Here is a 24,056-nt window from a genome sequence, read left to right as displayed (position 1 = left end):
GCTATGGAATATTTCACTAAAACCAATTAGATAGGAACTACTAAATACGCAGTGCTAACGTAGTTATCTATCGCGTTGGGAACTATGCTCGAAGGCGCACTAGGTAGATACGCTTACCTGGCATTCGAGCTATCGAGACCTATTTGGTTAGATAAATGGCCGGTAAATATTCGCTTGCGTGTGATGTAAAAGCTGACGGCCCTGACGCAAGGATTACTTAAGTTGTGATACGTTACGAATTACCTCATATTCCGTAGAAAGGTTCAGATCGCTGAAGCGGTCAGCTTTCTAAACATCAATACCCTTTCTACCAGATACACTTTTTATGGCTTGCTCTGCTCGACATTGGTCTATCACAAGACTACCGAGCTTCTCCTTCCGATACCTTTATTAATCCATGCGGCTTTCTTTAATTCATTTCTTACCCTAGACGTGTTTTTTCCCCCGTATATTTAGCATTGCCGTTACCGCTATCGAAATAACAAACCGACTAGCATACACGAAAAATATTACATATGATTAAAACTACAAAAGAAGAAAAAATACGTAGCTGACAGAATTACGTGTAGCAAGGCTGGTGAACGTTGAATTCTTTCTCGAGTTGTCTACCCCGCTGTGATCGTCGTCGAGTGTTTCCCAGATATGTGGTGCCCGGCTCCAGAAGCAGAGTGCAGCGGCTCGTGCTGCTAACTTCATAACACTATGCGCAGAGATCAGCCGGTGGCTGGCTAGCCACCGTTGGTCAGGCGGTCCATCGGCAAGCGAAACGAAGGACGTCATATAACAAAACTTACAGGCCCGTTTCTCTTAATAAAACACATTCAATATTTAAGCAATTTGTAATTTATTTATTCGTTCTAATAACACTAACACACGTATATACATCGACACGGGTCGCGAGCAGCACCGTCACCAGCAAGCGTTCTGCATGCGGTGGCCGAAAACGCGCAGCCGCTACAGATGGGCAGATCTGCGGCTCGTGCTTCCACCGCTGCCGTCGTTGATCTGCTGAAGAATTCTGTTATGCTCTGTGTGTATTGTTGTTCATCTTTTTAATAAAAGAATACATACATATTCTTTTTTTGCGTCGCAACCACGCCAGCCATTACCGACACTGTCATTCCCGGCGTGTTATCGCGAGCGCGCACCCTTTCAGGCGTCCGTGACGCGTTCAGCGTCGGTATAATCGAGCGACGCCCCACGATACGACGTATAAACGAGTAAAAGGACAAGAGGACCGACTCCATTTCCCTGTGCGTTAGCACTGTAATATTGCTGCTAATGGCCTATAGAATTATATGTGGCAATGGCGATGGTATAGTAACAGCCGTGGTTGTCGGACTAGTGACGAACAAGCCATCATCAGTCCGCTGCCATCCGTACAACCTCAAAGGAAAGCCATAACAAATGACGCTAGTTGTTTCAGCAATACGCAGAACAGCTTGTTTTAGCTGAATGCTGACCTGCTGCTAATCGCTAGCGCATTGTATATGTGGGGCTAATGTACATAGCCAGGCTGCCGGTGGGCAGTTGCTGCCGGCCGATGGGCCGTCTGGCAGGCACACTGACGGCGATTCGAATGAGCTCATGAAGAGGATGAAACACTTTTGCGTTGGCCTACTGTTTTATTAGCTCATGTTCACACGATTTTTATCACTTCTATACAATATACATCGACTAACAACGGCTGGTAGCGGTAGCTTAGGAGCAGGCGACTACTCGGTGCCCGGTGCGCGAACTAAACAATCTTTGAGCTTCGTCTCAATGGAGGTAGAATGAAAGTTGCAGCTACAAAGATAGATAGATAGATAGATAGCTCCGGCAAGACCAGCTTCAGATCATGGTCGAGCGGCAAGCTGGGCGACATTGGTTCCTTTGGCGATTTAGCTTTGCTGCTCGAGCACCCTTTTGATTCTGGCGAGCCACAGCACAGTGGACGGCATAACGATGTCGATAACGAATGATTCTAAAATAATCGCTGCGTGTACGGTTACCGAACGAGGCCCGAGCAGCTGATTAGCAAGTTATTAACAAACTAACCGTTATACTAACTGTGCAAGCCTGATATAAACACCCAAGGTTGACAAGGTCTATCGCATGTACGTACGTCGATCGATACGACGCGCGGCGGGGAGTCGAAAGGAGATTAAGAAGCAGTTCATCTTTTGGCTTCAGAGAGTATTCAATTGCATAGTTATGTATTTTCCTGATAATTAATTTCACGCAGTAAACAGATCCCCGATGGCTAAGAAGTCGTTTATTCGTCTGATAGAGATCGATGATGATGATGATCCGAAAACGTTTATCAATCAATAAATGAAAAAACGGACGGACCAATATTTTTTGTACTGTTACATACTAGCTGTCTTATGATATCCTGATATGTTTTCGCCTTTTTAACACGCTCTTATCGGTGTTCTTAGTATTTTGCTATATACACGATAATTGTTATTGCTGATTCTTTCTCCTATTTTTAGAAGAGCGTAATGCTACGTTACGCATTGAAGCTCACTGATTTTTGCGTCAATGATTACAACCAGTAACCATTCATTGTAACCCAACCTTAATATGCTTATATTGATAAGCTCAGTGCATAATAAATACATTTTTTGACGACCTGTGGTTGGGTCCTCTTATCTAAGTTATTTTTTCATTCATTTCGATGTTCATTGCTGATCCATACATATATGTTTTCGCCTCCGAAAAAAATCTAAAGAGCGATTTTAATGTTGCAATGATTGTGACAAAAATAGTTGTACTATTTTCAACTTACGTACAAGTGAAAGCGATGTTTGTGAGGCATCCTTATAGCCTCAGTCTAAATCGAAGGCCCAGACATCATTAACTCGTATCGGGAAACAAAACTTCTATCAGTCCATACGTTTTTTTTTTACTTTAAAGTTTTCACTTTAAAGGCAAATAATGAAACGATATTCATATACAAATAAACGGATTTTCCTTACTGTGTTAATCTGAATAAAGTTACAGAATAACGTTAGCCAATATGGTTGCGGACGGCAGAATCTTTTAACTTCAATCGTTACTAACAAAAACAGGCTGTTATGTTATGTTATTCCGGACATATCATCGAATATACAGAGTAATACGTGTTACGAGAAACGTTGTTACTTTGATGCCAGTTTCCTATTATTAATTATGTACATACCTATCGTACGTAGCGTAAATGAGTGTACTGTGAGCCAACCGTCTGAAACGATGATGAATGGCAGTACCAGATATGAAGCCCAAAACATTTATTTAGTAACTGGGCAGAAATAAGAAACGATTTCCCACCCTGACTGCTTGCCATTTATATCCAAAATATTACAATTATTGTTATTGATAAAAATAATACATTTCGGGGCGATGCGGTAAAATTGCAACGATAGATAGTGTCGTAAACGCAGTTGAAGGAAAAAATGTTTTTTTTTTTTTTTTTTTTTAATTTGAAATTCGCTCACACATCTGTGTTTATATTCTTGCTTGCATCATTCTATCTTTGTTAATCTTCTTGTCGAGCAGTGGCTGCCACCGCTAAGCCCGTAACACCAGCGATGAAAAAATGGAGTAGAAGTTAGTGAAAAGGAGGAAAGGCTATGTTGAAACTTATGCGCAACGTAAAGCTACGACGTGCTCAAGCACATTTTTTGGATTGCTGCTTCGTAGAACACCCCCGTCAGGAAAGTATAGTGGAAAATCAAGCTGATGACTCATCGTACCCCGCTTATTCTGCTAAACATCGGACGTCTCTGTATGGACGGCGAAGGTAAATCAGATTAGCGACAGGACCTTGGAATCAATCTGCGAACTTCGGTAACTTAAGACAGTAAACGGGAAAAAACAAAAGTAACTAAAAGAAATTCAAGTTAGCTGGTTAATCATCAGCGTTATCCTGCTTTGCCGTCCTGCTAAGGAGAGCAATAGCTAGGTGGGCCAAGAATTTCAAGGTCAACCAACCTGTTCGTTCATTCAAAGCAGGATAACATAAAAGTTTAGTTTGCAATCTGCTACAATGTATGCATCAGACGTGCGCGAATGACTTGCCTAGTGTAGAATAAAGTTAGTCGAACGAACAAAACTTCTACAGCGTGCTGCACGGTCGTGCATCCGAACAACATCAGCAGCAAAATCGTCGAATTTAATCAGACATCTTTTTCTTGTTTTTGCATAGGATAATGTGCGTGTGCGCTCTGTCTCAAGTGTGCAATGCATGTTTGCTTTTGGTCAATAGCAGTCGGCTAGTCCTATGAATATTCTGATTGTCGGCCGTTAGCGTTATTGCTTACTTATAATATGGCGTTGAAGTGCTCAAAGGCACTTTTGTTCTTATACTTTCGATTGTAATTATTATATGTACATTCTATACAGAGAAGGCGACTGCGGGCCTTCGCATGTCGCAGCGGTGTTTCCAAGTCGTTAACTCCCTTTAGTTACGCGAAAAGATTTCAGAGTAATTAAAACACTACGCGAGGAGGCATAAACGGCCAGTGGATTCACTGCGTTTTATACGACAGCTCCTTTGGATGCTGTTCAAAATGGTAAATGCTATCAGGGGCATTACGATATAAGGGATATACATTTATTTTAAAAAGTCCGCGAGTATTTCGAAACGGCAGAGATATTTCAGGGCTACTTCATAGTGAGCACAAGTCAAGCACTGGTTGTCGCCGCAACAACAACGTCAATCATTAGCGTGTTATGTTATTTGGTCAAGGTATTGTGATGCCGATTCGATGACGGTTCACTGAAAACAGTTAAATCTACGAAAAGTTCAATGGTGCTTTGATTTAATATGATTTTCCATTATGATGGACATCAACGTGTATATACGTTTAGGTTTTGTGCGCGCGCCTATTTCGATTCCGGATAACACTGAATAAGAAGTCTTGTCGCTCAGTTGAGACTGAAAGGGAAAGCTTGGAGGGCAGCTTGTGTGGAAAAAATCTACAAACGGTAACTTTATAAGTATATTTACGACCGTATAGCATAAGTACGTGTTGAGTCTTTACCTCCCACACCTGACGTGTGGCTCCCAGATGCACACGAACGAATTACTACACTGTTCAAAGGCAGTCAAATTTAGGACGAAAACGTACAAACATAGGCTGTTGACAAGATCGCGGGCCATAGGTATCCATAAGAGATTCTAGCAGCAAACATTGGTTTTCATTGAGTTAATCAAACCCATCTTATTTAATAGGTTTCTTTATGTCGACCTAGAATGAGGGGCATATTTTTTCAAGTTAATTTTCTCATTAGAAACAAAATCATACATGTTAAAATTAGAAAATATTGTAAATGAAACAAATTTTCGACCCTTTTGCCGTACCGAAAGTTGAAACAGTTTGCATTGAAATAAGAACACCTAGAGAAAATCTAGTCTTACCAACCTATGCCCAACACGCTAACTAGCAATTTACATTGGAACATTATTTTTGTCACCTTTACTGATAGACTGAAGGAGAAACCTATTTTAAATTGCTCTATTCAGCGTCTGTGAGCGACCCCTATATTTCAGCATGGTTATAATAATTGTATATACGATTTACGCTAGTAAATTACCAACACAGAAATACTTTTCTACGTTGGCCTTCTGATATATGCCGCAGTTGATCGTCACTGGCATCAGTAGTATCGTTATTGGTCATCATTATCTTTCGTTCGTAGCGGGAGTGCCCCGACAAACAAAAAGCCTCCGTATTGCCCACTACCGGTATATTTGGCTGTTATTGTTGTTCAACTTTTATTGGATACAGTGGTGGGGGCAGCGAAGTTCATTGTTGTACGTTGCGCGTACTCTTTGCGCGAACGAGGATAGAAGTCTGTATGTGCGTGCTTCCAGCGCGATAAGCTGATATCGGCCAGTCACGAAAGAAATATGCTCGTTGACAACCCTAATGAACACTACTGCTAGTAATAATGGCGGTGATTTTGGACTTCGAACGAATATGCGCTCCCACACATATCCTCTATACAAATATAGTTGGACTTGTTCAGCGTCTGCTTAGTACATTTTGCTACCTGGATGAGTGAACATCTATCTATTTGCCCATCTACTGTATTCGAAAAGGGGCTTGCCTTTACACTTGATAGGCGGCTGACGATGTGAATGTTAGTGTGTCTAGATATCGTTTTCTTCCAAGGGTCTGCCCCACGTCTGCTGTAATCTATAATTTCACAACTAAAAGAAGCCGAGTTTGACAGGCAGACAGATTGACAAGCAGGCCCGAATCGGCAAGCATCCGCCGACAACATATTCATTGTAGCCAAGCGTCAAGAACTTCACAACGGCCGGTCCTCCTACTACCTTCGTTCTTTCGTGGGCTCGTTTCGCTCGTCTGTCAATTTTGATTAGACGCGTTTTGGATTGTGGCCGAAATGGCCAATTTTCTTCGTTGTCGTCGTCCTCGTCGTTGTGTTGCTCTTCTTCTTCCTGTTTTTCCTCCTTTCATTAAACTACCGCCTGCATTGCTACCCTTCCATTGTCTACACATTGGCAAGCAGCCCGTAGGAAAACTGTCTCATTGTTAGACACTGTTTCGCTTGCCTTCGTTCTATCCCTATTTCTGCGGCGACTATTGTCAGCAGCACGTGAGACCGATACGTGGGTAGCCATGACAGCGCCAAGGAACTAAATATCCACCACCAAATAGTTCTGAACCGTTTGAAAAAGCTGGCTGACTGGCTGGCTGGCTGGCTGGCTACAGAAGGAAGCTCGATGTCGGGGTGCTACGCCAATGGACGCAACAGAATTAACTCGATCCTGTTTCCACTTGCAAAACTCTATAGCAACGCTGTGAAATTGAGCATTTAAAGCGGTTGGTCACAGGTGATGAAAAGTCTATCACACACAACAATGGTGTGCCCAAAAAAAAAACAGAGAAAAAGTGCATTCCGCACCCTGTGGCAAAACTCAAACTGACGCCAAAATAAGTGACGCTATGTGCTTGGTAAAGCTTTGAAGGTGAGGGATCAAATCGTGAATTATGAGTTATTGGCACCCGGCGAAACAAACAACCGATTCGAAGCTTGATTGTCAACAACTAACAAGATTACAATGGACCATTAAAAAATCGAGCGGAAATAGTGAATTAAAAAGGCGTCGCCTTCTACTGTGATGAACCACGTCCATCTTTAGCTACCTGACGAAAGCTGAAACATTTTGATGGGCTATTTACGCGTCCCCGATTTCACATTATCAGAGTATAGCCTGTTTCGGTCTTTGCGGTACTCCCTTTATGGTGTTAATTTCGTTTGAATGGAAGTATGCAAAAATCGCTTCTTACAAGTTTTCGGCTAGAAACCACAAAAGTTCCACAGCGGTGGGGTCATGCTGTTACCAGAAAAATGGCGGAACGTCATCGATCACAATGGTCTCTGTCTAGTTTAATATTATTTTAAAATATGTGTATATACGGGGTAACAGAATAGAACGAATTGGCTTCTTGTGGTGGTCCGTTCAGCTTGGTAAAGGTATGGCTGGTAAACTATGGCCACATTTAAGCACCGACGTCCTACCCATTATTTGTAAGTGCAACAGAAGCAGTAGAAGCGTAATGGCATATACACTTGATATACTTGAGTTGCAAAAAGGACACAGCGGTTCCAACTTAAGCTGTCTCAGAATCGGCCGTTGCATGCGATGAAGATAGGGCTCCTATGTCGTCGTATTGTTACCGACTAGCAGAGTACTTCTGATCAGCGGAATCAGTAGAACATTGTCCTGCCAAGCTATCGGCCGCATTGGTACCAGAACTTGCCAGCGTGCCATCTCTACCTCCCAGTATACAACAGGCAAAGCTGGCGGCAGCTGCGACGACTAAAACCACCCTTGACAGGGGCTGGTCAGGGCTCGGGTGGACGCAAAGCGAGGGCAAAAATCTCACTTTCAACGCTGCTGCTGCTGCCGCCACTACTGTTACGACTGGTGCTGCCGGGTACGATGTTCCTGTCTGACGAAGTCAAGAATACAGAGACAGCGCGGCTCGAAAGGTAACTCGGTGGTTGGCAAAGTGACTATCTGGCTGAACTCTAGCTAAACTTTTTGGGCGGGCTGGTGGACGTTGGGCGGTTCATTGGGCTGGCCGTACGTGGACAAGCGGGCGGGCGGGCGACAGGTCGGGTTGGGGTGACGACGAGAAGACCATTGAATTGTGTCAGCTGTCTTATAGCGGACGCAGAGAGAATCTGTAGCTGTTGCATCTGCCGGCTCTAATGAAAATAGTATTAAGAGTAATCTATTATATATGCACTAACAAAAGTTAGAGCAACAGCGATGGTATTCGTAGAGCGGCCACACGTGTTATTTTCTCGTACTCGTAATCGTATTGTTGTTGTTGTTGTTACAACTACGTAATGATAAAGCAATGTAGTATAGTGAAGCGGGTCGTTCTGACGAACGCGTCTCTTTTTGAAAAATAAGTTCGTTTTAAGGGTATGAATCTTACATTTACCGACCGCGATGGACACGTATGTTTGGAGCAATGGAACAACCGACCGATAGACTGACAGTAGACGCAGTAAAAAGAAAGAAACCCAGATACAGTAACCTAAAAGTTAGTATGTAGTAAAGAGAATTTGCTGGCACTTGCATCGGCAACAACAGCAGCCAGCGCGAACGTAGCTCCGATCGTTGCGGGCACTCTGCCAGATGACGTTAAACGATAGATTGAATAGAAGCAGTCACTAGCCCTCGCGAACAATAGAATAAACAAATACGAAAAGGGGCTCGTAATGAAACAGATGACAGAAAAAAGGATACTTTCGAAAAAAAAAAAAAAAAAAAAAAACACACACTTCTATCTTCAGAACGAGTGCCACCAACTAAAACTATAACACGGCGCCTGATATCTGGTAACTGCTAGACATCGCGAACGGCGTGTTGTGGGTGATGTCAGCTCACCTGTTAACGTAGTGGCAATGGAAAATCACCTCTGAATTTCTCGAATTAACAGCTGAACTGGTTGACAGTCACAAGAAAGAGTTTGATAAGTTTATCGTGACGACAAACTAGAGATCTTAGGACAGATTGCATTGAAACAAGAATACGTATACGCGTATCCATCTTACTGTCGCTGAATTTTCTATTTCAATAAATATTTAGATAATTTCATGTTTCATGCTCCATCCGGTTGAGGTTCAGGAACAATGCAGAGATACGTTCTGACTGATGAATTGTTATTCTATTGAAGTTTAAATAAATATAACCTCAGCGACGAAACAACTACCCATTAGTTTGTCCTACAACAATAAAAATAAAACATTTGAATAAGCGTTGACGTTATTTTCCCGCGTTTTCCTTTGACAGCTTAAACCGTCCACAACTAATTTTATCTGCTACAATGTTACAAGTACCACTATATTGAATGGTTTTTCAATATCACAAACCACAGTTACCATGCGGTGCAAAGACTATTAAACAAAAAAAAAAAAAAAAAAAAAAAAAGCTTGTAGAAACATTTGTATCGTTCCACTCAATCGAATCTAGATTAACTCTAGTAGGTATAGCAATTTTCGATCTATGTCTCGCTATTGGCATTTGTTGTAAAATAGAGCGTAACTGATGAAACTTTAGCATGTCCTTGGCCGCGCTCATTCGTTTTCCAATAGGAAAATTATTGTTGTTTAAGAATATGAATTGGTAGAAATTCACGGAAATTTAATCACATAAGTTTAAGGTACACAAGGAAGAAGTTGGCGATCGCGTTCGCTTACCGTATTTCGATGCGGTTTCATCAGTGTATAAAAGTGTTCGTGACAAAAGCTCGTTACGTGTTAGTTTATAGATGGGCTATGGAACTTCTCAAATTGAAACACGAAGCAAGATACGTTATTGGCTGTCGCAAAGGTATCAACAAACACAAATGATTTTGCCTGATCTGAATAATTTATAAATAATAGACTGGTTATATTAGTATATCCTTGACTTGTATGCAAAATAGTGCTTTCTTTGAAAAACCCCACTTCGGCTTACAACCGACCCAGCCAACTGACAACCAACTGTTATCAAGGATCAGTATCCTCCTGTGGTATTCTTCTTAGCAAAATGTATGTGCGCTAACTGTTTGCCTATTATATCCGGCAAGTTTTATGTGCATGTACATTATATACTATAATCATGTGCTTACGCAGTAACGATAAGTTAAATCAGGCTTACCTCAGCGTTTTTAGCTAGACTAACAGAATCACTGTGAAGTCAAAACGCACTTCCTTTTGGCTGACATCAAACTAAATAGAGGATCCAGTCGTTTATTTGCTGACATGTCTTCGTGATAGCTTAATGAGGTTTCCAATTTTATTCAAACCTGACCACAAACAGACTTCGTTTCGTACTGGGAGCTAGCCGTCTGAAGGAATTATGTCTAATGGCGATGGCGGATTACGTTCTCGTTAAACACAAACAGCAAAAAAATAATTTACACGAAGGCTAGTACAAAAAGTTCTCGCGCAATTTCAGACGTAGTACGTTAATTTGTGCTAAACTTTTCCGTACGCGCAAAAGTGTTACACATGTTTAATGTTTTGTTCAAAATTAATGGATTATTTGTTCCAGATCGATTAGTATTTCAGCCTATTCAGGGGGTCCGCTTCGACATATTCATTGCCGGATACACACACGGAAACGGATTGCCACCGTTTCTTCCGATTCTCAAAATGCTTTTCAAGTTCGATCGTCGGGATAGCTTTCAGCACAGCCAGGTATATCTTTAATTTTCTCTAACATGTGGAAGCCTTTTTTCTTTAATTTTTTTTTACTGCTAGGGTTAGGAAAACGTCGCAGAGAACTAGATTCGATGATTGCGGGATTTTTCGAGCTCTTCTCCAAGAGCTGCTGAACGGGTTGGAGAGTATAGGCCGATGAATTATCGTGATGGAAGACCCAATGCTGCCTAGGTATCGTAGAATCGAGCGACACAAATCCTTACGATGATTGGACCGTTGGCAAACACAAGCTTCCTCGCCCTTCCCTGATACTCGTTCATCATCGTTATTACAGGCTTCCCAGGACGAGGATCGTCTTGATGGACTCTTGTCCGTCTTTGAAACACTTGAACCACCTGTTACTTGAGCTCTGCTCTGTCTCCAATCTAAATAGGCATTCTACCACTTATGCAAACGATCTGTGCGGTAAATTAGATTTTTCAAACAAAACCTAATGTACACTTGTTGCTTCATTTAAGAAAAATTACAGGACGCTTGATATGTAGGAAATCTCGAAATTACATACGATTGTCGTAAGTTTTCCCTGTTTCTAGCAGAAGCAGTTCTGATCTTTTTGCTAAAACAAACGGGGATTACGAACGATCACCTAGTGGCGCGAAATTCAAATAACTCATTCATTTTTGAACAAAAGCTAATATATGGATTAGTCTAATTTACGACAAGGTGAGCGGGACTCTTCGGAGAATACGTACTGCGGTTAGCCCTTAGCATGTGTAGTGTGTAATGTTGTAGTACTTGAGTACGTGAGTGTTGCATCGTATGGACAAATCGAACCGCCACGGGTGTGATGGTCAGTCTAGGGTGCCGATGATGATGATGATATATGTGTAATATAGTGTATGCGTGCTTATAAATGCGTCGAAGTTGTGAACGATACATTTAAGTAGCCGCGTTAACTTTAAAGTTGTGTGTCGATAATAGAATATATCTCCAGTGAATCCGAATCGTTATTAAGATAACTTATGCTAGCGATAGTCTAGCGCTTACGAACGCCTTTGTAAAAAAAAAAAAAGAAAAAAAGTGGCCTAACATATAATTATTTTAAAAGTGAATAGAGAGTGAGTTCTTCCTTATCCAGTTCGGTTGACTAACCCTACGAAAAATACAGGAAATAAGCTACAGAATTGATTAAAATGGTTCTTTTTTATTTTAATTATATCAGTCGCTGGTATTGGCAAAAATAGATCTAGTAATGTGGAAAATATCTTTGACAATGGATAAACAAAGTGCCGATTTAGTCGCGTTCATATCTTGAGGTATTGACATCAAAGAAATGGATGAATAATATTTAGTATTTTATGTATCTTTTTTCTTTGATAGCGTACTTGCCCTTCCTAGGACCTTCGTAGCGAGACATACGCATCATTTATTTAGAAGAACGTCGTTAACTGAGTGTTTGATTCTTCATTAATGAGCAATGCCTGGCTTTTGTGAAGGATAATGTTAATTATTCCCAATTAGCCTTCCCACATAGCTAACGCGTCATAAACGATTGTGACTTATATATACATCTATATATATATATATATGCAATTCTTTGAGGTCCTATATGATGTTCTAGTGCATAATAGGGTTAATTATCAAGATCGAAGTTCGAACAACATCAGAGCTTTTCCGCCTGAAGTAATAGAAGAAGACTATAACTGCTCGTTCTCGCTGTTCCTTTGTCGCTTCTTATAATGTACATAGTACCCATGTGGCATATCGCAATAGATATCTGAGATGTAAAATTGATAAGTGGTATGGATATTACTGCTGCTTCAGTTACCGGCTGGTTGGGAGGAACCAGGAAAGGCCAAGTCAGGAAGATTCTACTATTCGTCGAGTTGAAGCGTTGAAGCAGATAACGTTCGGCCAGACGGCAGATATGAAGACGGGAATGTTGTGACCACCGTTACTTAAAGGTGCCTACGTGGAAGTGTCACGTAAATTGCATTCGAGCTCATTCACTCGCTTGCATTGGCTGGGCAAAGTACATCTGCTACGCATGCTATCGAGTGCTGACTACCCGTGTAAGAGGCTATGTGAGGACCTGTAAGCGATTTTTGACTAGCTGCCCTTCGTTACCAGTGGCGCCACTGCAGTGGCTGAAACATGGCGGCACTTGTCCTCCTGTTGGCGTTGTTACCGCTGCCGCCATCGCTACCGTCATCTCGTTGCATATTTTCCATTCAGAAAGTTCGTACATCTGTTTCATAGGCACGTATTGCGTGCTACTTCGGTTAGCAATGTCGTCGCAGCACGGGTAAATACAGACCTTCGATACCGAGTTAGAGAATGAACGAAACGGAGTCGAGGCACCCGGTGAATTCAAAGCAATGCCGCAACACTGACACAGCCGGTCGGCATTTTTATCCCATTGACTTGAGTGCTTTGTGGCATAATTGTGAACAGACAACTGGTTATGATGATTATTCATTGATGTAAAGTTGCTGTTCGTCTAGGACGTACCTGTGCGATAGGGAAGGATATTGCTGGAGCTGTATGGCTGTTTTAGAGAAGTCTTTGGGCATAACGTATAGCTCCGGTATTCCAGTTCACCACCAACAGGCACCATGCATATCTTAACATAATCGTTGTTGTTGTCATCGTTGCCGTCTCTATTATCCCCGATGCTGTTCTAGTCACTTTTTTACTACGTTAGCTATGTCGCATCGTCCCTTCTGAGACAGTCACGCGTTCTGAAATACGTTCTTCTTCAGTAGCTTATCTCATGAGAAGGACACAGGCAAGAAAGCAAACTGCCGTCCTATAAATTCGTTTTCTATTCTACCTTAAACATTTGTCTTTGTCTTTTTGATGTATTTCTTCATCATTTGAAGCTGATGCTCATTTATGAGATCTTTATTAAACGAGGCAATCAGGTTCGACTACGTGTTGACCCAAATTTCAAAGTGTATGATGTTTTTTCGTGTACCTGCTGGCTGGTCCTCCTGATATGTTTTCGTTCTATGCACGTTCACTGGACGCCAGCACGAGACACATACAGGTGACGCTGAGCTCATCAAGCGAAAGCCGACTCTGACACGGAAAGAGTCATTTTGTGTATCTTCATTTTACTAATAAAAATGCCTTAATTTATGTCTCTATCTAGCTCCCCTTTTCAAAACGTTTTCCAAGAGTTTATATTGGTTGCAATTGGGGCTGTTATTACCACCCCATTATTGTCTATTAATGCATGGTCGAACTGTGTACTTCATAAAATCTGATTAAGTACGAACGGAAGAAACACTGGCTTTTCTGTATCTGAAATTCAAATGAAAAATAGTACGTCTTTGGCCCATCGTGCAACGCTCGCAGAAGCCACCGCTTGGGCACCACTGATAGTAGGAACGATTGTATCGAGCGTTTGAATGGGTTACAGCTGGCCGGTATCTTGAGCTAAATAATATCCTAACGTTTTACCTATCGTTTATCAAAGCCACAGTAAAAATGCATTTGTAATATCAACTTTATGCTGTGCAGACAATCGCATACAATATGGACAGGCATATAGGAAACATATCCACTGCATTTAATGGCCAGCAGCTTTGGCGTTAAGAAGTCTGCGTTGATTTTCTATATCTATCAGCTCCTTTTGTAGTGATAATGCAAGCTGACATACTAACCGAGCGACTATCGGCCAGCTGAATGCTCGAGTTTCTGCGTGTAACGTAAAGAACCTTTGCTACAAACATGATGTTGTACGTAGCCTCATTTAGGCCGCGGCACCAACATCACCTTCAGCATCACGGCACACCTAGTGCCATATACTATTATCTATGGGGACAACCAATACAGTACTTCTATTACGTTGATGTATCCTTCTGTTATTGTTAATAATGCATAGATAAACATTGTTGAAGCTTTTGAGAGATTTGGGTGATGTTGTTGCGGCTGCCTGCGCCAATCCGCTTGAAGATATCTTGAGTTGAATAAATGAATTTTCCGCTTTGGTCTTAATCCCTGCTTTGTCTCGCATGTCTAGGTGGCCTCCGGCGTGCGTTCTTTTCATTGTTGTCATTGTAATGCTTGAAGCGTCGGGCTGCAGGGACGCCTCGTTCGCTACCAGCGCGAAGCGTCCTTTGTGTCAGCCGCGCTGAGCTGCTCTACTGCTGCTGTTGTGAGCTCGCGCTTTGGCAGCCTAAAGAGAGACCCTATCGTTCCACCGTCGCCTTTGGTATTGCCGCTGCCTCTGTTAGTCAAGTCTTCGAAGCGACGACGACCGAGCGCAAAAGTGAGAAGAGGAAAGCTCTACTTCTTCGCACCATTTTTTCAGATAGCAGAGCCCCCATATCCATGGTTGCGGCAGCAGCGGTAGCCGATGACGCTGCTACAGCAACGGCCGCCATTACTTCTATGTTGCAGTGGGTCCAGTCAACCGCTCCACCTAGAAGCTGACGAAGAAAAAGCAGTGGACGATAAGCTAGAAGTAGAAACAGGCTACAGTGAGTCACTGAGTAAATGGAGACTGCGCGGGATTCACTCTGAGAACGTTCTTCGGTAAATTAATGAGTGAATGAAAGGGTGGTCTATGCAGGTATAACATTTTTCCACCGGCACGCATATATATATATATATATATATATACAGACACACACCAAGACAAAAAGACACGCAAATGATATGTTCTTACAGCTGCTGTTTAACAGCCTTTTTTACAGCTTATACATACATAGATAGATAGGGCGATAAGTCTCTTCAACAAAACTCTGCTTGATCGTGCACAGTGTTGCGAACCTACTCCCGCCATTTCTACCTCATTCCACAACTTCGGCCTTTTTCTAAAAATTTTCTATTGCTTTTCTTATGCAGAATCTGCGCAAGCTTTTGCAGCCTGCCGAAACCGGGTTTCGGACCCTTTTAGAAAGCTTTGTACTAAGCTGTTGTCGTCGTCGCCCTTGCTGCCGCATTTATGGCTGTTCCTTGCTTCACCTGTTTGTTCGCTTGCTTAGTCAAGCTTCCTTGGGCAGGACACGAACGTCCTATTTGTATTATACACGATGTGACACCCTGCTAATCCACAGTCTTTATGCAATGGGCAGCCATGATTGAAAGGTAATAAAAGGGGAGCGCTGCGGAACTTGAATAGCCGCCGCACAGATCGATCGAAGGGAGGGTAAGTTCGAATTAATTTTAGTTGGCCCCTACCTTATGAATGAATGATTTTCTTATCGTAATCAGATCGTCATGAACTTCTCAAAAATTATTTCTGTTGAAGAGGATACAATTTGCGGTAAACACTGTTTGCTATTGCTGTTTTTAGCATTTTTTAAAAATCTGTTTTTACATTTATGGCATAGTACTATGGCTTTTAGCTTGATCATGTTACTTAGCGCGTTTAAGTATTATCACATATTTATCCAACGGCTTTGTTCTGCTCTGTAGCATTGTCTTTACGCCCGTAGCTAACTGAATTGCCCGCGCTACAATTAAACTTCAATCGGCTGACTGCTAATTCAAATGTAAGCGCCTCTTTCCGGAATGGCGAATTTTGAAGAACAAATAAGACCTTCAACTAACGTTTCGGAACCAAAGTCACATTGACGATGTGGCTAAGCCTGTCTCCTGCACCAGTAGCTCAATTTTGAAGGTGTTTGGTTAGAGCGGGACAAGTCTAAATAAGTAAAATTCAATGATTTATCGGTCGTATCATTTGGACACGTTAAGCCCATTTCTTTTCTTACCAAAGAGATTTTTGTTTTACCGCGTATAGAATAATTTTGTTCAACGTGTTTCTTAACGGTACAATATTTACTAGGACTAAATCGTTCTTTCTAGCCTTGCTGAACTCCGGCGTTATATGGATACATTGCTTCGAGATGACAAATCTCACGAGTGGCTTTGTGATCTAGCTAGTTAGCTAGCTAGCTAGATAGGTGGAGACTATCGATGCTGCAAATCATAATTTTATTTAGTGCAGGACACGAACAGGACTAACCCAGTCGTATCAAACAGATTTTTTAGATAAGGACTTTTTGTATTGTTCCGCACTGAATATCGTCCAGGAACTTTATGTTCAGGGGGCAAATCCCTTCTTACCTATCTGTGCAAAAATAACATAGAATTCTGCTTTCCTTGAGCTTTTAGAGATCATAAAAAGCAAAGGATTTGTCCCACAACAGCTAGAGTAATACAAATTTGTCGTTCATTCTGAAACTGCTACTTTTTTGGCACAAGTAAAATATATATCTGTATTATGTTAAGCTCCGAGCAAAAGTCAAGGAGATGATGAGTTTAGTTACTTGTCAAAGTTCAACCTCGACCGGTGTGAACTTCGGTGGCACTGTGGAAAGTTCTATCCAGGGGGCGCGGGCTTGTGCTGTAAGCACCATTTGTCAATGTCTAATCATTCAAGACTGCCGATTTCTATTGCTGGTTGAGATTAGAATTAAGTTGCAATCTATTGACCTGGCAAATGTACTTATAACTTTCAACTATTCTTAATAGGAAACAGCGTTTGATAAATGGCAACATATTTTTTTTCTTAAAATGAAAGCGATAATGGCAGGCGATGAAATTTCGAAGGATGTTCGTATTCGTTTAAATAGCGAAACGCTAACGGCATATGTAAGCACGTGTGTGGGCATGTTAATATCAGCGTTTTTGAAACTCTTCGTTGTGAGGCGGTCGACGTTCGCGATACCCAGATAAGCTTTTGCCAACGCGTTTCCAGCAGCAAACCTTCATGGGATGGCGAGCGGGGTAGTTGACTTGCCAGCACGTATATGCTTCATGTGACGTTTTACTATCGTAATTGCCTGTTACTCCGTCGTATCTATCGAGGCAGATGCTGTGACGATGCTTGCAAAAAACTGGCCTGCCAAGGTACCCGCCAAACACGTGTCATTGCCGGTTCCCGTTTTTGCAGTCAATTCTCTTCCACCCTGCGTATGTACATGGTCCGAAGGAGACAAGATTAAAGGTGATATTCATTCTTGAGGTGAACTATGGTTCGTAAGTTGTGTGAGGTTAGGACAGAGGCCTCCTTCTTTTCTTTGCCGTTAAGGAGCGGCTGCTACACACCTGCATGTTAGTTTGTCTGAAGGTGAACAATGATTGCGTAGAAAAAGGGAACAGGCTTATGTAGTTTTGAAAAGCACATAAATAAGCGTGCGCACAAGCACACGACCCTCCCCCCACGTGTCACCTAAACTTCCTGCAATAATAATAACAGTCGTGTTCCGTATAGTAACTGCTTTGATCAGTGTTTCGCTTAAGCCTAATGGGCAGAATCCGTTTTCGTTTAATATTGGTTGTTCTTGCTGAGAATAGGTGACTTTTCCGTCGTTTTTAGGTGTCTGGGCTATGTATAGTTTGTGTTCGATGCGTTATAAACTTCTGCCATATTTTATTGTTGACTTTAAGTAAGGCAATCGGTAGCATGGATCTCCTGCTCATGTTTTTCAGATTTTTTCAAGGGAAAAATAACCCAAGATTAATAGTTAATTCTTTAATTTCGGTAACGTCTGCCACGAATTACAATATACAGCAACTCAAATCCCTAAAGTGCTGCTTTGGATTCATTTGGGTGTATTATACAAAACACTGACCATTTTTTCAACATCACCTAATTGGCGATCGTTTAAAATCTAAACTCTATTCATTATCATCGCAGAATACTGCTTCGCGTCCCATAATCGCATTAGATGATTGGTTTCCCTTATACGACTGCTATCGCTACTACAAACTACAGGTGGAAATAAGTTGTTCCACATTGGAGTTTCTTTAATCCTTCTTATCTTGCACACTGCTCCACGTAAAGCTCCGTGAACCATTTCTACTGGTCTCCAAAACGACTCGTAAGTGGCTCTCGAAGCGGGCTTGATCTCGCTACTGGGTTAGTCTGACAGGTTTTGCTGGGTCTCTGGCCGTGGAAGAGTGTCTGTCTATTGTCTAGCATGCACACTTTTTCCGCTTCTTTCGTGTATGGGGAGCTACTTCAGAGAATAGCCGATGTTGGCTGCAGCACCAGCTAGTACTCGTGCATTGACTCGATACGGGGGTCACACACAGACACAATAATAAAGTAACTGCGCTGATGCTCGGAAGAAGCTAGCGTCTTCTCAAAGGGCCGTTGTACGTCCTGCTCTAGCAGGACCTCATCGAGGTGTCCTAGATATCAGCGGTTCAATAGATCCGTGTTTGTCTGTCCAGGATCTACATAGAATTAAGTGAGTTATGCTGTTCCTCGAGCCGATGCTAGCTCAGTGAATTAAGGCAAAGCTTTTGCAACGGTTGCGACCTTCAGGTCGTCTCTTGGATCTCTTGAACAGCCTTTCTGTTGTCTTGCTCCCTGTTTCACCAGTCTCCAAGTTCGTGGTCGGTATCCGAATCGACTATTCACCCGGAAGACCACCTAGCGCTTGGTGAATATCGTACCCTTGAAAGTACTTTACGTAAACTCGTATTTTTGTCCATCTGCGAGAATAGCTAGGTGAAGCATCTATCGGCATTGTCAGCTCAAGAGGATGACAATGCTGGCGAGAGACTAAGCCGATCTAAAGGCCGATCGTCCGATGTATAAAAAACCCGACGCACTTTAGTCACTTGCTGCTGTTCTGTTGCAACCCTTCACAATCTCCATCAGCAATAAACTGGCCTTAAAAATTTGTCGTAGATTCCCCTATTATATGATTTAGTACAAATCTGTACCACTAAGCGTCATATAACAATTGTGTTTTTGCTAGCCGCCAAGGTTCGTGCCCCGTTATCTAAAAGCTCGATTACAAACCCAGATAACATTCGGGGGCAGTACCGTGTACCGCTGTGAGGGGATCGTCGATCGCAAATAACCACTGCCAGCGCTCTGTCAACAACAGAGCGATCAATTTTGTTCATTCTCCATTGAGATAATACTTCATCGTCTTATCCGTGTTTGTTGTGTACATTATATCATCTTAATGCTTCGCTGCTGCAGTCACAGTCATCGCCCTCTTATACCCATTGTTTGAGGTACAAGCCAGCGCATCGTGGTTGCTACTGCACACGAACTAAACAGCCTGGTTTTGAAAACTAATTAATCTTTTCAAAGGTTATAGCACATAGGGTATTATCGTTCAAACAGACCTCCTTCAGACGAACAAATACCCGAAAAATTTCCAAGTCTCCAAGAATTTTGGAGACCGCAGCTGGAACGGAATCGAATACTTCATGTTTCGTTTCATGCCTATCGAGTCCTACCCTTACAGGCTTTCACAGAACCAAGACCAAGATGTGCGTTAATATAAATTGTCATAGTACATCCTCGTTATTAGATCGAATAGATCTATTTGTCTTTGTTTCTTCCAGCTTCCTTATTTCTACGCTTGTGCGGTGAGCGTTTCGGATAGCTACTGCGTGCTCATTCGTCAGGTTAGTTCAATTTTTCTGGCTACTTATATAATCTACAAGATGCCCTGGTCACACTGAGTATGTACGTGCTAGTTAATATTATTTCTATTGATAGAAACAATATACCACCTAGGTGTATCATCTCACTCGCCGCCTAGCTCCTTGGCGAAATTGTTTTATAAATGGAATACAGTGGAGCGACGCTCGAAACAGACGCGCGGGTGTCGCACACAGACACAATTTCATAGGTAAATCGAGCGCTAGTGCCGTCTGCTATCGAAGGTTCCTTTATACAACTCAACCTATTGCATAATCGCGCACACAGTTAAGTCGAACTGTGCGATCAGCTCGTTAGACTTAAAACGGTGGGCCTACGCTATTGATACGGGCAGGGAGCCCAACGCTATTCGAAGGCACTCATCTGCCCTTGGGTGCATAAAACAAGCGGGCGCGGGGGCGGACGTCTAGGAAACCAGCTGGCCTGGGGTCCAATGAGCACTGACTGGCTCACCTGCTGATTGAGTTAGCTCTATAATGTCAGTAATGCCAGTTACCGATATAACCTCACGTCGCCGCTTCGTCGTCACGGTGCCCATCATTGTTCTAATGGTAATAGTTGTACGTATTTGCCGCCGCATAAACAGCGGTAATTGGAAAGCTGGTGATTAGATAACCCTTCAGCCATTCAGAAATATTGTTTAAACCGGGACCATTGTTCTATCTTAGGTTTCTTCTCACTTCAAATTAATTCGCTTAGAATGAATACTACGGTAGAAACATCAGTGGCCTACTAACAGAAATATGGCGCACAGGAACTCAGACGATAGATTACAGTTGCATCGGAAAACGTTTTGAAAATATAGTCAGATGTCTTTGTTCTTTTTGTTAAGGCTACTTATTGATACTTTCAATTATGAAGGCTGTGGAGGATACCTGTCAGTCTACAAGTAGACATGTAGGTTCAACCTTCTTTTCCAATACGACCCAGCGAGCATTTACAAGATCGAGGGCCATTGAGGTAGGCTATCCGAGTCAAAATTATTTTACCTACCGAGACTCAGACTCGACTCAATGAGACAACTGTATACACATTTGACCCTATTAATGCCTATCACCTGAAAAGGGCGAAAGGTTTCTCCAAAGTTAAATAGAATAGATAGCTGTCTTGTCTAGGAAAGGTAAGACCTGGTCATTTTGTTGAATCTGCTTGGTATCATTCTGTACCCAGCAAAATTGTCATAGTCCTGCATATCACGACCATGATAATTTCTCTTCGCTGACAGATGCAGCAGATTCGCTTTAGCAGTTGCTCGCCACGCTCGTTTTTGTCTGCATTTCTTCTTCTCGTCCCTCTGTACCTGTAACCTAACAGACATAGCTAATACAAACGGGTATATTCTTTTTATCTGTAATAACTATCAGGTTACGGTGTCCACTAAAATTTCTATCTACATGCGCCAACATGCAGTGTACGCGTAACTCAGAGAAACCGCGTTAGCGCTAGCTTCAAGCAAACGGATCGACGTTTTTTGCGCTAACCGTCTTATACTATTTTTGCTATGCATTGATGTCGACCGCATATGTTATCATTGCTCTATTGCCACAAGTACCTGTACTTTCTGTTGAATATGTAGCTAGTTTTCCTTATGCTTCAATGATAATCAGTGACGAAAAAGCAACGATATCCACCCACGCATATGGGCCTCAATGTTTACTAGCTTCTATACTTGTTGGATTTCACATCGGGACGAAAGTAGCCGCTGGGAGCAAGAAGACGGTAGATACCCGGTGGTCGCGTGGGCCGACAAAAAAATTGAAACAGGTATTGACCATAATGGATGAATTTTCGAGTCTGCAAATCTTTAGTCGCGACTATCCCGAGTCTAATACCTCTTGAACGTCGTTTAACGCATAACAACATAAAAATACCACCTTTTCCTTTTATGTTTAGTGTGGGTCACCGATAAGCAGCAACAACAACAACAACAATGAGGTAATTTCCAGGTATTCTTTCTGCGTGTGTTGTCACAGATAATCCTGCAGAGTTCTCACAGGACTGGACTCGAGGCGTTTCAACGATCGATCAGAATAATGAATCTGTTTTTGGAACTTCATCGCCTCAATCTGTAATAACTCGCTAATTTTTCACATTAATGATTTTTATCTTTTCTACTTGATAACGCCCGAAGCAGCATCAATGGAAACGTAGATGCAAGCAAGAGAAAATTTTGCGATGTTCTCTAGGAAACGAGCTGTTACAAAGAACCTTGCTCTCAAGAACCAAAACTATACGAGAGCCTGGATGTCTGCCAAAAATCATCGACCCAGACCAGCAATGTAAGCCATACCCCCAACAATGTGTCATTGAGATACTGGTCGTACGGGAACTTCGGCGCACCTAACAACACCGAGGATTGATCATGATTTGCCGACATGCTGTCTTGCCGATTCACTTCTCGAGAAGTTCGAGGGATGAATCGTATCTGCGCTATTTTGCTTAGCGTAAATGTCTCCAAAAGGTCTCATTTTAATCATATTAGCCCGTCGAACGAATATTCGAGGTATGGATTATATCACGGCGAGATGCAGTCATTCATTAGATATATTCTATATATTGTACATAGCATTAGCATGCATGAACAGATGGAAAACGTTATCAACATTTCATTCCTTCCAATGTATAAACATTATGTATTTGTTTCTTGTTATATGTTTGTTTACGTTTCTATGCTGGGTGCACAAACACGATATCGTTCATTTACCTTTCATTAACAGTTTGGCAGAAGAGGGCCAACTAACAGAACAGATAATTTTCTCTATGAATTACTCGGTTCGAAACGCTACGTTACGGCTAGATAGCTAGTCGAGGCTACACGGGGGAACTACTATTTAATACAGCGGCTATTAGTGCGGTACTATACCGCCCCCCATTGGGCTTCCCTTCTGTCACTTGCGTTAGACGTTTGTATATATTGTCCATTTGTCACGCATAATATGCCCTAGGCTAGTGTTTTTCTCCCACTGATGAAGTCTTGTTAGAATCTATATCGGTGCGGTGGACGACCGGTGATTTTGTTGCAGAGAATCACTACATATCAATCGTTTGCTTGCTACTTTCTTCTCGAACCTATTGCTAACTGGGAACAATTAGCAGCAGCAGATAGATCAAAGGGACCTTTTGATATGAGTGACATTTTATATAATTAGCATTATCAACACAATGGTTTTATGATAATGGGGTCGCTGAGTAAAAACGTTCAAATAATATAGTATATATTTACCAACTAGGATCATTGCCTTCTTGTTAATGAAATTACTTAGCTAGGAGCTTCTTTCGCTATCAGTGAAACTTGCCTAACTGATTATGTGTATATTCCAACGAGTTCTATATATAGGATAGGATGATTGACTGATTCATAGGCCACTCGCGTTTCGTCGAGGAAGGCAACTTTTATCAGACGGAGCCATATGCCGTGGGGGGGCAGATAGCCTTAATCAAGTATTCCCGCATTTCGTTCTTCGGGGATCGAAGAGCCCCAAAAATTAGCATAAGCTAGGTCTAAACGATTATATGTAAACCCATGAAAACTACTCCTGTGCCCTATCTCGCTGTTGATGAGCAACTGAAGAATGGCCTACAGCACCATAATACCAACTGATGACAGTAAATCACATAACGGCACTAATTAAATGAAGGGTTTGCTTTATAAAAGATTTGCGTTTCTATGGCTACTTGGAACTATTAGAAAACGAAAGAAAGCATCATCAATATTATTGCTATCATAGTTAGCTACGTACACAGGCTTTTCTCTGTCTCTCATTATAAAACGTCTCAAATCTCACGTCTTAGAGTTCCTATTAGTGACGTGTATTTCATCGTATCGCCTCGCTGAATCGCACAGACTCTGTCGAAATTCAGGGCCTGATAGAAGACACTAGTGAAGGTCTGTATGCATGTTTATCAGATCAGCTTAATATCGTTCTGTGCATTAAAAAAAGAAAAAAAAAAAAAAAAATATATA

The 24,056-nt window shown here is 42.0% G+C and overlaps 1 protein-coding gene across 9 annotated transcripts in view; it reads left to right on the top strand.

Moving 5' to 3' along the window:
* The window catches only part of LOC111248586 (uncharacterized), a 108,103-nt gene that overhangs the window by 59,645 nt on the left and 24,402 nt on the right, over positions 1-24,056 (top strand). For 2 of the 9 annotated variants that reach the window (XR_015327262.1, XR_015327261.1), the window contains exons 4-6: positions 3,523-4,953; positions 10,553-10,698; positions 14,690-15,241. Coding sequence is in view for 5 of the 9 variants with exons in the window: in XM_086988286.1 (XP_086844412.1) it covers positions 10,553-10,698; positions 19,993-20,055; positions 22,066-22,160; positions 22,279-22,375 (401 nt within the window). In the remaining 4 variants the exon portion in view is untranslated. The other 7 variants (XM_086988284.1, XM_086988285.1, XR_015327264.1 and 4 more) reach the window with 5 other exon arrangements.

The sequence above is a fragment of the Varroa destructor genome, unplaced genomic scaffold, assembly GCF_002443255.2.
Source record: "Varroa destructor unplaced genomic scaffold, Vdes_3.0 BEIS01000004.1, whole genome shotgun sequence".
Taxonomy (NCBI): Eukaryota; Metazoa; Arthropoda; class Arachnida; order Mesostigmata; family Varroidae; genus Varroa; species Varroa destructor.
The sequence above is the reverse complement of the archived record's forward strand: the minus strand, read 5'-3'. Positions and strand labels throughout refer to the sequence as shown.